The 14,808-nt window shown below is 39.4% G+C and overlaps 2 protein-coding genes across 3 annotated transcripts; one reads left to right on the forward strand and one right to left on the reverse strand.

Annotated features, from left to right (window-relative positions):
• Positions 1–1,818: 1,818 nt before the first annotated feature.
• On the forward strand, positions 1,819–4,290 carry lbx2 (ladybird homeobox 2). Its single transcript, XM_061292461.1, has 2 exons — positions 1,819–2,593; positions 3,318–4,290. Exons 1-2 carry the CDS (start codon positions 2,248–2,250, stop codon positions 3,812–3,814), a joined length of 843 nt encoding a protein of 280 aa, XP_061148445.1. The 5' UTR covers positions 1,819–2,247; the 3' UTR covers positions 3,815–4,290.
• Positions 4,291–8,147: 3,857 nt separating this feature from the next.
• Positions 8,148–12,344, reverse strand: pcgf1 (polycomb group ring finger 1). Of its 2 annotated transcripts, none has more exons than XM_061290364.1 (9): positions 12,215–12,344; positions 11,031–11,136; positions 10,224–10,376; positions 10,080–10,151; positions 9,884–9,989; positions 9,769–9,811; positions 9,555–9,638; positions 9,382–9,462; positions 8,148–8,370 (listed from the first exon to the last, which is right to left on the reverse strand). In XM_061290364.1, the coding sequence occupies exons 1-9, from the start codon at positions 12,299–12,301 to the stop codon at positions 8,320–8,322; spliced, it is 783 nt and encodes a 260-aa protein (XP_061146348.1). In that variant the 5' UTR covers positions 12,302–12,344; the 3' UTR covers positions 8,148–8,319. The 2 variants fall into 2 exon arrangements, with proteins under 2 accessions (XP_061146348.1, XP_061146340.1); XM_061290356.1 differs by having other exon boundaries at positions 9,555–9,641.
• Positions 12,345–14,808: the final 2,464 nt, after the last annotated feature.

A 14,808-nucleotide genomic window follows, 5' to 3' on the forward strand; every position in this document is an offset into this window, starting at 1 on the left:
TGTATGTTTGTAAAACGTATTGATGTTCTGTTTAAAAAAAAAAAAGTGCACTGTGGCTCATGCACAAATAGCCCTCCATTTTGATCACTAATTCTGTTTGAATTTATAATAGCCTATTTAAAGCATCTTATTTAATTAGTTGAGACTAATTGCCTTTAGGTGCTGCAGCATGTCTCACTGTACTTTTAATTATGCGGTGTACTTTTTATCGTAGTATTTTAAATAATGTAAATATTACCACAAGAGTTTTACCCACACGTCTTTGTGTTTATGTATGTTTTTCCGTCGTTGTAGACAGGCGCGAATGTAGCGAGAATGTCGAACGGGAGTTATCTAATTAAAAGAGTTGATGATTGATGGGGTCAAGTGATAGTGATTCAGCTTCAAGCAAAAAAATAAATAAATCTAATTTTGCGATTTTATTCATCGATAAAAAAAATAGCGACGTTTAGAAAAACGGTATTACCGTAAAATATTCCAATGTTACAAATTCAATTTTACAAGTGCCTTCTTTAATTCAAAGTAATTGTTGTGTTTAATAAAGTACACTCGTCTTTCTTAAATAATAATGATAATTTAAAAAAAAGACCCCTAAGGCAGATTTAATAGAAAGCCCTGCTGTTTTATGGCTTCTCGTGTCACCATATGGTCATGTTGGCACGTAACAACACGCATCTTCCTGCCATGCAAATGGCCAACCACTGAGTGCACTTTAAAAACAACACACACGAACACACTAAGGGAGGAAAAAATGCTGACACGTCAAAAGTGTAAAATACACGTGCTGCCGAACGATTTAAAAAAAAAAAGAAAAAAAAAAGGTTTTTGTTCATCACCTGGGCCAAAATGCTTATTTTTGGTTGAACATTGAAAGAAACAAATTCCCTTCCACGTGCACATATCTCATCCAAACCTTTATTCAGTATATAATGGTTCATATTTGATGTACATCAATTAATGACCACAAAATTAGCTCCAGGCCATCGTGATCTAACCGATCAAGCATTGTTGTTATTTGTAATGCAAAAATCACAAATAAGACGAATAATAAGACAAAACTAATACAGTATGAAATAAATAAATAAAAACACTCGTTAAATTGGCCTTATTGTTTTCGTGCAGTTTAAAATGTGTTTGAAAACGTATCAATAATAAACTATACAAATAGCATGTATTAAATGATATTGAAAACATAATTCAAATAAAGTGCTAAAAAAATGTCTACATGATCTAAGTAACCAAAACATAACATGTGTGGTATCTTTCTAGAGTATGTCTTTTATGGTCTGTTTTAACAGATATCATGTGTCTGTAAAAAAAATAAAAAATAAAAATTCAAAACAAGCATTTCATGTATACCATCCCATCTTATTTAACTATAGCCAATTACTAATCAAACATTGTCAAACTACATTCATAAATAAAATGTGGAAGTGAGAAATTTCGTTTTTTAACCTTGTAACGTCGTGTTATGTATTATTCTTTCATACATATTTTTGCATAATTAATTGTATTTTAACGATGCAAATGGTTTGGGCTTACTTAATTGTACCTTTTTGTCAGCAGAAACCTCAAATGTGTCAAATTGGTCCACTTCAGTGCGTAATTGCGCACGACTTGTCTTCTTAGCAACTCGTGTGTTTTGTGGTATGTATTTATTGAGTGAGTGGACTTCTTTCTGTACAAGAATGCGTAAGAGTAAATATTTGGAAGCATATCATCCTCCTCCTCATCATCGGCAGCAACATCAGACTCCTCCCCTCTCAACCCTGATTCGGAGTGCGTATTTTGGGGCGCGGCCCTTTAAGACGCAACTGTGGTGCTTGTGGCGGTGGGGGCGGTGGAGGGTCAGCGAAGTGGTGTCGCCTCGCTCTAATTGAGCCTCGGCCAATCAACAACAACTCGTTAGCAGTCACCTTCTGCTTCCTCCTGCTTTGGAACACTTTCACCCCCTTTCTCCTCCGTCTACTTGTCCTTTTTTTTTTTTTTTCCCCCAAACTGCAAGACCGACGCCACTTGGCGAGCATTTGCATGGAGCTCCGCGGACTAGAGGCGCACTTTTGACCGGGGCGGGGGGGGGGGGAGGCGAGCGAATGAACGCTGCCGGAATATGCGAGCGCAAAGGCGGACACATTTTTAGCACAACTCCCGCGGAACCACTTGTGGACGCTCCACGCTGCCTCACGAATGAAATAGAAAACTATTTCTCCACTCCCTTTTGGTTTTATTTTCCTCTTCCTCCGGGCGATGACGTCTAGTAAAGACATGAAGGCGGGCTCCGTGTTGCAGTCCGCCGGCGAGGACAGAAGGCGGCCCCCCCTGGACCAGCTGCCGCCACCGGCTAACTCCAACAAGCCACTGACGCCGTTCAGTATCGAGGACATCCTCAGTAAGCCCTCGGTCAAGAAATCCGCCGCCTCTTCTGTCGCGTCCAGCGTATGTCCGACTAGGCCGAGGGTCCTGGAGAAGGTGACCGTTGCTAGTGGCGCCCGAAACGGCATCGGCACGCCTTCGTCGCCGCTGTGCGCCCTGGAGGAATTGGCCAGCAAGACGTTCAAGGGCCTCGAGGTCAACGTCATACAGGCTGCCGAAGGTACGTCAAACAAGTTGCTCTCTTTTATTGCTTGTAAATAGTTTGAGAAGCCAATTTTTGGGGGGAATGTGTATCCTCTCTTGATGGATGGATGGATAGATGGATGGATAGATGGATAGATAGATGGATAGATAGATAGATAGATAGATAGATAGATAGATAGATAGATAGATAGATAGATAGATAGATAGATAGATAGATAGATAGATAGATAGATAGATAGATAGATAGATAGATAGATAGATAGATAGATAGATATTAAAATAAATATGTTTGCTTTGAATTAGAGAATAACGTGGTTGCCTATTGTGTATGTAATTGCGCATTGGTGGCGTGACAGCATGACATAAATTTGCCACTAATAAATATGCCATTAGTCAAAATATGAAGCTAAAACAGATGAACAAAGACAACATTAAGAATCATTTTAGGTGTTCATTTCTCTGTGTATTTAGGCATTTGGAGGCGTGACAATAAAATTACCATATTGACGTTATTAGACGAGCGTGTCTTTTCAGATTGCGCTTGACTGGACAATCAGCGATATCTCGTTATCATCTTTGATATTCAGTCGTGAAATAAATAAGTTTCTTACGTGAATATTAAATCAAATTAAATTGCTGGCACCAGCATATTAGCAACGGAAAAAGTCTTTTTAACGCAAATGTTTGAAATAACTTTTATTATTATTGTTATTATTATTAAGACCATCGTTTGCTCGCAGGTCGGGAACACCTGAACGCGTTCGGCCAGCGGCAGGCGTCCAAAAAGCGGCGAAAGTCTCGCACGGCCTTCACCAACCATCAGATCTACGAGCTGGAAAAGCGCTTCCTCTACCAGAAGTACTTGTCTCCGGCTGACCGGGACCAGATCGCGGGCCAGCTGGGCCTGTCCAATGCGCAGGTCATCACCTGGTTCCAAAATCGGCGCGCCAAACTCAAGCGCGATTTGGAGGAGATGAAGGCGGACGTGGAGTCACTGAAGAAGATCACGCCGCAGACCCTCCACAAGCTCGTGGCCATGGACAATAATGACGAGGTTTCGGGGGAAGGTCGAGGAAGCGCGGGAGGGGAAGGCGGCGAAGGGAGCTCTCCGGGCGGATCCCCGGCCAGGGGGACCCCCTCCTCGCACCGGATCTTCCCCCAGTCGCCCTCCTCGTCACGCGGACAGACCACCGACGAGTTCTCGGAGGACGAGGAGGAGATCGAAGTTGACGACTGACATCTTGCTTTTTACAAACAGAAAATATTTAGAAAGGGGCATTTTTTTATTTCCCAAACTTTTGCACGGATATTGACGAAAAAGAAGTGTTTTTCTTCTTCTTTCCTTCGATTTAATTTATTATGGGACTTTTAAAGAGGACTTACTCTCTTAATAAACATTTTAGTAGCTCATATCGCTTTTTTTACTCCAGTTTGGATAAGTGACAGGCCATTATTAAAAGGCCATTACCAAGATGATGATGATGATGATCATGATGATGAGCCACTGCAGCCTGTGTATATATACAGTAAATATATAAATATATATGAAGTTCAACACGAGAATTTTAATGTATTTAATCCGCATCTGTGTAAATAAAGACTCTATGATATTTCAAGAAAAGACATTTTTGATTGATCGATTTAGACAGTTTTGAGTCAAATCGATTTATTTTTGTTTCACTTTAAAAAATAAAGTATAATTTCAGCAATTCACATTACCTTGGTAAATATTATTATTGACATAAAATAATTTCATAACAGTCCACAGTATTTATGTTTTAATAGATGGAATTGTAAAACAATGACAAAAAGATTAACATGGTTTTAAAATGTGATCTATTTTTTTAATGATAAATTACAAAACTGACATTGAGATGAACTTGTAGCAATCAATATTAAATCTAAAATATGTAGCTTACTGTAAAAGATGTTCAATTTCCACAGTGAATTTGTGTTTAAATATGGTAAAATCAAACTGCTTTATTTTAGGCTTAGTATTATTATTATAATACATTGTGAACCTATAGGTGAGTTAAATAATTTCTGCGGGGCTTCGAGATATAAATTTATGTATATATAGACTGTTATTATATATGATTCATTACTTCAATAGTATCTGTTATTTTATATTAAAATGCAAAATGCTATCATGCATTTTCTAAGGAGGAAAAATAAAATATATAAGTAACAAAAGTTTAATTGGATGTGTGTATGGGGGGGCTATACAAACATTGTTAAACAGACGCCTGGTTAACGCCCCCCCCCCCCCCTAAAAAAAACAACTAAAGTGTGATTGTGTCATGACGTCACTATGAGCTTTCTTCCTTTTCTTCTCTTTCTGTGTCCTCTTGACACAAGAAGCTCGCAGCTTTCTGCCGCCCCCTGCGCCATATGCTTCCACGCATGTTTCCGTGGAGGAGACACTTGATTGATCGCTCCACGTACGCACCACACTAACATAGCCACGCATCTGGCCTCCTTCCAAGCCGGGTGGGACAGAGGTAAGGGCGCAGCCATGAATAGCAAATGGGCCCCGTGTGAAGACAACACGCCTCGTGAAGAACATGCACGCACCGGCGGCACGCCATGACGCCGTTTGGGTCAAAATCCGCTTTTTTTTTTTTTAAAAGGACAACAGCTGATGAACAATTAGACAAAACAAAGAACATATCCTAAAATGTTGTGATTTCAAAAGTACTACAACAGGAAAAATCTGTTACATCAAAAGACCAACAGCTCCAACAAAACTATGTAGAGTATGCTTTATTTTTTTTTTTATAAAAACACAAAAAGGACAGTAGATTAAAATCTTATGGTTTTAACCATTTTTTTTATCTTAAAATCAAAAAAGCATGTATCTATAAATGTTGTGATTTGAAATATATTCAACAAGCAAGAAAACCAAATAGAAGAAAAGTCATCTAAAAACAATATTTCTTCCTTTCACCTGGAAAAACAAAGCAAAAGGTAAATGCAATCCATTTAGTGATAAAACAAAACAAAACTGATTTTTTTTTAACTCAGAACAAAGTGTGCACAGGCCATATATCCAGTAAAGATAAAAAGCATGTAAATTCTGATTTTGAGATTAAAAAGAAATATTTTAGTGAAAAAAACAACCAAAACAAAGCACGTCCATTTTTGTAATTTGAAATTATATCAATGTCAATTCCTCGAAACGACACAAACAAGGCACCATTCATCCAAAGTATTTTTTCTTATTTTGTCTAAAAACAACAAACCATACCAAACAAAAGGTATGTATCTGTAGTAGTAGTAGAAGTAGTAGTAGTAGTAGTAGTAGTAGTAGTAGTAGTAGTAGAAGTAGTAGTAGCAGTAGTTGCTGTTGTTGTTGTTCTTAATCCCAAAACAAAATACAATTAGATTGTTGTGTTGTTGTCATTGTTGTTGTCAGTGGTTCTGCTTTTACCTATAAACAAAAACACATTCAAAACAATTTTCAAAACTATTTTCATGACAATATTGGGAGATAAAAGCTTTTCGACAGCAATCCTAAATATAAATGTCAAAAAAATGTGTGAGTGAAGTGGGGCTGAATGTAAATGTGCATGTGTGCGGTTGTGCAAGCCCTCTGCACGTTTCCCACCTCTCAAAGGAGGTAATGGGCTGCGATCACACGGGGTCAAAGGTCAAGTGGCCACCCCCATTTTATTAGGCCCACTCACAACAAGCAACCCACCCAAGGCCCGACAAGGTGGGGAGGGGTAGGTGGCAAGTGGATGCAAGCAAGTGCTAAAAGTCTGCTTACATTATCATCATAATCATAATATAAGATGGATACATTTTCTATGTACGCGTGTTATTGTGTGTAATACAAATGCGTATGTTTGTTCGTGCATTAATATATGTATTACGTGTTTGTGTGCACATTTCTTGTGTGTGTGTTTTATGATTGTGTTGCATAATATTATTTAGTATTGCGTATGTGTGTATTGTTTTGACCATTATCTAGTGCAGTTTTTTCTCAACCTTTTTTCATTCACGGCACACCTTTTCATTGGAAAAAATCTCGAGGCACACCACCAACAAAAATCTGTTGTTACACCAGCTTCTATATTAAAATCAGTTATAATACAACAAAAGACGTAAAGTATATATGTAGTAGTTTTTAAATAACGTGTATGCATATATAAAATATCGTTATCCAATATATCTACTGCAATTTCACATTAGATTGCTGGTTTGAAATTTACTTTTATTATTTTCAAATAAACATCTATGTTAAAACTTGTCTGGTGTTTTATCCCTTGTTTTTTTATTCGCCAATTAAAACATAAAAATCAGACATTTGGTTAAATGCTTTACATTACAATATCTGTAGGTACACCTCACGAACACTTCAATAGGTACACTACACCAGGTAAAAAAAAGAATAAATAATAATAATAATAATAAATAAAAAGGGTTAATTGCACAATAAAATCACAATTATGTATATTCTCACATCTGGGATCAAACCAAATTCTTACTGAGCAAGAGCCCATGTCATTACCCAGTCGGCTATTTCGACCTCACAACCAACGGTTGTCTGCACTGTTTTGTACTAGTGATGTGCATTCCATCAGGTCGGAAAACATGTTGGAATGCGGCCCCGAGGACTAGACCTTGACACCTGTGACCTTTGACTATAATATTTCCCTAATAAAGTGGCCTGTTATTAGGCACACTTTTAGAATTGGACCCTCACTGCGTATGCATATGCCATCAAATGCACTAGAGTCTAGTGTGTCTAAGAGTGTGTGTGTGTGGACGTGTGTGTGTGCGTGTTTGTGTTATGATGTGTATTATTTTAGTGGGATTTTTTTGAAAAATAGAAACGCACTATATCGTGATGCATTTATTCTTGTGATTGTATTGTGTGCATGTAATGTGTATATTGTGTCTTAATGTGTTATTGTTCATATTATTTCATGTGTATCTCACTACTTTTACTACAACATGTAATAATAAGAAAATTATAATAATAATAATAATAGCGTCAGGTTGTCAATGAATTATTGCAAAATTACTTTTAAGTAAAACATGTATTTTCACTGGTCACGCGATTAAGTATATCTCCCTAATCCAGTGTCGTCCAGATAACAATTCTGCATTTTCTCGGAGGTCTTCATTAAATATTTCTTTATTTTTGTTTGTCACTCAAGACGAGACATAACAGTTTGTCAGCGTCCACTTTTGAAGAAGGCCAATATTTAATTTTGCACCACCGCGTAACAGAAGACATTAACAGAGTGTTTATTTACGACCATGTGACACTTTTATGTGTGCATAAATTAAATAGAAGTGGCATAGTGTGCCACGGCGAGCTCAACGATCCAAGAACATTTCGACTATTAAAATGCGGTAATATGACCTGAATTCCGGATGCAAAGAGAACGAGGTCGCCATCTGGTGGAAACAAGGTGGCACTGCATTATCTCTACTGTTACTGTTGCTGCTTCGCCAGTTGGAACCTTCAACACGTTTTCACTTCAATTGTCCTTTAACAAATCATTTTAAGATGGATGTCTGTCTCCCTCTTGTTTTGCAATGAAATTGTGACACCAGCCTTTACTTGTTTGATTTTTTAAATTTATTTTCAAAAATACAAAAAGGAGGGAAAATAAGTTCATGTGCACAAAGACTATTATTAAAATAGAATTATGTATTATACAAAATATGTACAGCTGTGTTGGTGAAGGATGGAACGAAGGAAGGAAAGAAGGCAAAAGTCCAACAGTTCTATCTGCTACGTTTGTCCTTGATGGTGTAGTGAAGCACTAGTGGCTGCGCCTGACACACAAAACAATCATATATCATGATAAATACATTTCATATTCACATATTTCATCTCCCATCCTTTCAATCTAAGTTTCGGAAAACACTCAAAATGTACAGTAGATGCATTTAGCTAAATTATGTACTGGGAAGATTCTGCCAGAGATCCTTTGATACTTGTATGTCTATTTTAGTTACTTTTGTTTACGTATTATACATATTATTTTTATCGTAATTTGGCCTGTGTGATGTAAATATTATTGTTTTTACGCAATTTTATTTTTATGTAATTTCAATAATTTTGTTTGTTGTTTTGTATTTTAACGTTATTCCATTTTGTGTAGCGGCACGGTGGGGCACTGGTTAGCACGTCCGCCACGCAGTTAGGAGGATGCGGGTTTGATTCCACCTCTGGCCCTCCCTGCGTGGAGTTTGCATGTTCTCCCCGTGCCAGCGAGGGTTTCCTCCGGAAACTCCGGTTTCCTCCCACATTCCAAAAACATTCTTGGTCGGACAATTGAGCATTCCAAATTGCTCGTAGGTGTGAGTGTGAATGTTTGTTTGTTTCTGGGTGTGCCCTGCGATTGGCTGGCACCGGTTCAGGGTGTCCCCCACCTCCTGCCCCAATGACTGATGGGTTAGGCTACAGCACGCATGGGGACAAGCGGTTTACAAAATGAATGGCTGGATGGACATTTTGTGTATTTTATTTACTCCAATGATTTTCATTTTGTATTTATTTTGAGTGTTATTCAAAAAAAAAATTCTTCTGAGTTAAATGTATGATTTAGTTGGTTTATTTATAATATTTAAAATTATTTTTACAACTATTTATTGATTTTTTTAAAATAATTTTTTGTTTCATTTACTTTCATTTGGTATATATGTTGTTTATTTTCATTTTAAGTTTGAATTTGTTTTGTGTTAATTATAAACCTCTTTATTTAATGGCACCCCACCCCCCCCTCACACACACTCAAATTGAATTTACTGTTGATGTACAAAAAAACTGATGTGTCATGTCACCTTTCCAAACCAGTGTGATAACCATAAGCGCTTCATGGTCATGTGATCGGGCAAAAACTCGTTGTTGAACAACATCTGGACCTGCACGACAAACGCAATAACAACAACAATAATAATCATCACAAATAATTGATAAATAATAGACAGGAAGTGAGGGAGCGCATGCCACCAACCTGATGTTTTTCCACATTAAGCCGATGACAAAGCACTTTGCGTAGATGCCTCACCTCCGCTCGCACAGAACAACGCACAAACTTCTGCTGCGCATACACACAGGAAATTGTTTGAATCAATCAAATGTCTCCAGAACCAGAAAGGCTTTGAACTGCAGTGTGTATAATTTTCAGTATGAGCTGTATATATAATTAGAGTGTGCACATAACTGACCTGTAATGCGAGTTTCGTCTTATCTTTCCCTGCGAGTGACGAACTACACAATGAAAAAAGATAATAATTCATCCTAATATTAATTGTTGATGCATTTTGAAAGCTCACATCTCACCTGAGCCGTTCTAAACACAACGACACCTGCTCGTCATATCTGTAAAAGTGAGCCTTTGAGTGGTCGAAGCTGGTGTACGGTAAACCTGACGCTTCCGACACACAATCTAGAACAAACAACACACACGACACATGATCGATGATTAAAATGAACATCATTAAAAAGCAATTGCATTCATTTTTCTTGTCATACTCACCGTCTCCCGCAGGCTGAATGACCCTCTCCAACCCCCGCGACTGATAGAACTCCTTTATTCTTTTGTCTTCGCCTGTGTCAAACACAAGCGAAATCAGTTGGCTACTCACGTTTTGGAAGTTGCAATGCCAAGGAGTCCACATACTTTCTTGTAGGCCAGGCACCAGCTTGTAGACAATGTCTTGCATGACGCGGTCCAGCTTGAGGTTGAGCAGGGGTTGCGTCTCGTGGATTTTGATGTTGCACATGGGACAGTATTTGCTGGTTTGTAGGTACTTGACGATACAACTTTTACAAACTGGAAAGGATACAGAAGAGGCAAAGGTCATTATTTGATTCAATTCCACCTCAATGTTTCAGAAAGATCATTTTGACAGTCAAAAAAAAAAATCCATTAAATATTTAAGTTGTCGTTTTGTTTCCATTTTTTTGCGTTTTCTTTTGCGTTTAGGGCAAAGTAATACATTGATTAAATTACTTTAGCGCCCCCTGGTGGAACGGTTGTGTTATTGTTTGGTTAAATTAATTGATATTCTTATCTTCCATCTCCTCCGCTGTTACATTTTCACCTGTACAATATTGCTTGTATGTTAGCTAATACTATTAATGGGCCCCACGTGAAGGTGTTTGGCCTGTGTGGAATTTATCACAAAAATAAAGCATTTCAAAGCAGTTAAATGTTCACCTGTAATCCATATATTTATTGTTTAAGTGTTAAGGAGCCTAAAGAGAAGTTATTTCATTCATCAGATATTGGTTTTGAAAAATAATCAGTCAGTTAATCGGTTATCATTATTTTCCTCAGCCAAATACTGGCGTTGGCCTGAAAACTAATAACTCCATATTGGTTGCACAATACACAACTATTAGAGTTCCTCTAAGAGTTCGAAGTTCGGAGGTCATTTCAGTGAATAAGTGTTACTCCCAACAACAAAATGTTTGGGCTACTCACATGTGTGCAGACATTCGGTGATGGTGGTGGCGTCGATGAAGTAACCGGCACAAAGGTAGCACACGATGTGTTCATTAAGGTCCTTTATCTTTAACTTCACCTCCTCCTGACAACACAGACATCAGATTATTAGAGGCACTGTTTCATTTGCAGAACATATACCTCACACAACGGAACACATCATACCAAGACCGGCATCCATACTACTTATGAATTGAAATTGATAATATCGAGAGAATTTGGAGACCCCTGCTATTCAGTGGGACCGGACCAGACCAGGCTCCCAAACAGCCAAAATTGGTGTGTAAGTGACGGCGAATCAAACGCATTGGGCTAAAACAATAACAATTAACCCGCCGAAAATAAAACGTCTCCCAACAACGCGGATAATCCAATACATCAAAAAAAAATTTGTATTTCTTAAAAAAATACTGGGAAGACAATTGTTCATAGGTGTGACTTTGAATGTGGATGGTTGCTCGTCTATGTGTGCCGTGCGATTGGCTGGCAAACAGTTCAGGGTGTTCTCGCCGACTGCACGATAACTGCTGGGATAGGCTTCAGGATAACCGTAATTCCCGTGGGGACAAGCGCTATGGAAAAGAATTGAAAGAAAAATCAGACTACATTCTGAGTAATACTGAACTATTAATTATGGCAGCAGAGACAGAGAGCGTTTTGGGGGTGAATAAGATTCAATTTACTGCATGAACTTTGACCTCCTACTGGAAGGACGGACGGGGTGAGAGGGCATCTGTCACTTATCTTATCATCAGAATTAAAACATGTCATTGAAAGAAACTCGAGTACAACATTTTGCACTTTTACAGCTCCGCGAACGCGCAGCTAGCCTATGACAGACCACATGAGCGCGTGTACTCGGTTAGCAGCCGGCGCTCCGTGGAGGTGTTTACATTCTCCAAAGCTGACAAAAGCGACGCATTGCCGAGTGTGGAACTGGCCAAGGCAGCATACCGGAGCTGTTCTTTCGCGGGGATTTGACTTGATAACACAAGATATGCTCACTCTCCGCCAGCATCTCCTTCCTTCATCTCCGCCACCTTCTCCGCTCTTTCCATCAGCTCAGCGACAACAGACGAGCGAGTGCCTGCTTTGTAAACGCTTAAATCGGCCTCCTGCGGCTCCTTCCGCGCGATCGCCTCAGTGAAGCACATCCCGCTCACCTCGTTTCTTAGAGGGTCCAGCTTGTAGACGGTCTGTAGCTGGTTTCGTAGCCGCATCGCTATGGCCATCGGACCTTGCTCCGCCATCTTTGGGACTTACGCTGACTTCCGGGTAAACCGGAAGTGTCCTTTTCACGGACCCCACGATAAGAAAGGTCGAAAGCAACTCAATTCATACTCCCCCCCCCCACACACACACACACGCGCGCGCGCGCACGCCCACTTATACACACGCACATCACATAAACCTCACAAGAAAATCTATCTATCTATCTATCTATCTATCTATCTATCTATCTATCTATCTATCTATCTATCTATCTATCTATCTATCTATCTATCTATCTATCTATCTATCTATCTATCTATCTATCTATCTATCTATCTATCTATCTATCTATCTATCTATCTATCTATCTATCTATCTATCTATCTATCTATCTATCTATCTATCTATCTATCTATCTATCTAGACAAATAAATAAACGTGTGTGTCTTGATAAAACTATGTAGTTGTGCCTAAGTAAAAACTCTTATTAGTTGTTATATTATAATGTATTCTTATTAATACTCAGTTATTTGAGAAGTCTTACATTTAAAGTTTGAAAATATAACTTAGAAATTGAATCACAGATTCACAAAATCGTTTATGAACTTTTCTCTTCATAAATACGTACAAAACAAAAAAATATATATTATATTCTCTTAAACAATCTACCTGTAAATGGCTTTATAGAGAGACAGCCAAATCAATCCAAGATTTGGGGTTTAGGAAAAGGAATAAACCATTTTAATGACACATTCGCCTTGTTTTTCCGTGATGTGTCTTTCACTGCGAATTGTTTGCTTTGAACTACTTGGACAATAGAGGGCGCTATAACCACATAATTTGGAGCCCTGCTGATGTCCTGGAGTACTTTGCTACAAACCATATACTAATTATTAAATGTAAAATGTTGATGTCCGAAGAGGGAAGACATATTTGGCTGATTAATGTGGGCCCTGATGTAGGCACTGCTGCTTTTCTAGCTATGTACGAGCTATGTACGTATCAAAGGACAGAATGTGATAACGTCACACTCCCAAGTGTTCTCTTGGCACGTCAAACTGTCACAGAGGCCGCAAAGCTACTGAAAACTAAACTTTATTGGAGGGGGAGGTTATCAGGGAACCAGTTTTTCTCTAAAGTCCATGCTAAATCTATGATTTGATTCATGATTTGATTTCAAATGTAGCCAGATACCGGGTTGTATTTTGGACCGGGCCAGTGGCCCAAGGGTCGAGGTGCTCGGGGATGGGGCAGACAGTGATACTGATGCGGATGCCAATTGCAATGTCAGAGGGCCTTTATTCTCTAGGGTTTTATGACTATGCACACAGTTAAAGGGCACATCTGACAAGAACCAAGAAAAAAGGGTGATATCGGCAAGGGGGACAATCAGAGAGTTCCTAGGGCACAGGGGGCGGCAATTAGAGTGTGTGTGGGGGGGTGTCGTTCCGTCAGTCAGTCAGTCAGTCACCTGATCTCTGACTCTTCAGCCCTGGGGTTTTGTGGCTACTTAAATTGACATCATTTGAATAAAGGTGCAGATTTGTTCAAGTTAATAAGACGAGATAAGAAGCGCTTAAGACAGAAATACAAGACTATTCCTGAGAAGTGACTGCAAAAAGATTTGGAACTTGCCTTGAAGTGTTATCATGAGCAATTGGGAACATATAAACAATTCATGTAGCACATGCCTGGAAATGTCTCATAGTAACAATCTGATGAATATTCTCAACAGATGACTGCAAAAGAAACAAAGAAACAGTTTGACGGTAAAATGGTTAGAGGGAGGGAGGGGGCACACATTCTCATTTAGGCACGTGTTGCGCCTGTACATGCAAGACACGTCAGTTCATTTCCGGGGACAGCTTGTTCCTGTCCCGTCCTTTTAATACAGTATTTAAAAGTATCAAAGTATTGGTCTTTGCGTCTGAAGTGAAACACATCACTGTGACCTTGAATCGGCGGCGTTGTGGAGAAACGGGAGCGTTCCTTGCGAGTCGTACGTGGAAACATTGTAGCGACCTGTCAACGTCCGCGCACGAAAGGCACGCGGGCAGCTTTGCAAAGAGGCTTGCCGGATTGGGCCGGGCAAAAGTAGAAAACAAGGCCCAAGTTGTCCTTGAACTGAATGGTCCGTACCAAGCTGACAAACGCCTTCGCTGCTGATTTCATCTTGCGCAATAGTGCAAAAGCGCCATTGATGGGCAGGTTGGGGGTCCCCCGCATGTAATGTCATCAAACGTGTTAGGACCTTGAACGGATCCGTACACCCGAGTACATGTGGTAGCGACATCGACAAATCAGAGGCTCACCGCTTCTTCCCAGTACAATTGCAGTTTGGCAGATGCGCCCATATTGACAAACGTGGTTGGGAAGTTTTTACAAACGGTCCCTCGAGTCTTTCGAAGCCTCGCAGAAATCCAAAGACAGTTGTGATCCCAGACTCCCCTTTGCTTTTTCCACGTTCACCTGTTGAGATGCTGGAATGTGCATACTTTTGTGCTCAAGGCCTTTGTACACCCCGTTTGGACAGGAGGTGTCCCGG

This window comes from Syngnathus typhle, linkage group LG1 (genome assembly GCF_033458585.1).
Source record: "Syngnathus typhle isolate RoL2023-S1 ecotype Sweden linkage group LG1, RoL_Styp_1.0, whole genome shotgun sequence".
NCBI lineage: Eukaryota > Metazoa > Chordata > Actinopteri > Syngnathiformes > Syngnathidae > Syngnathus > Syngnathus typhle.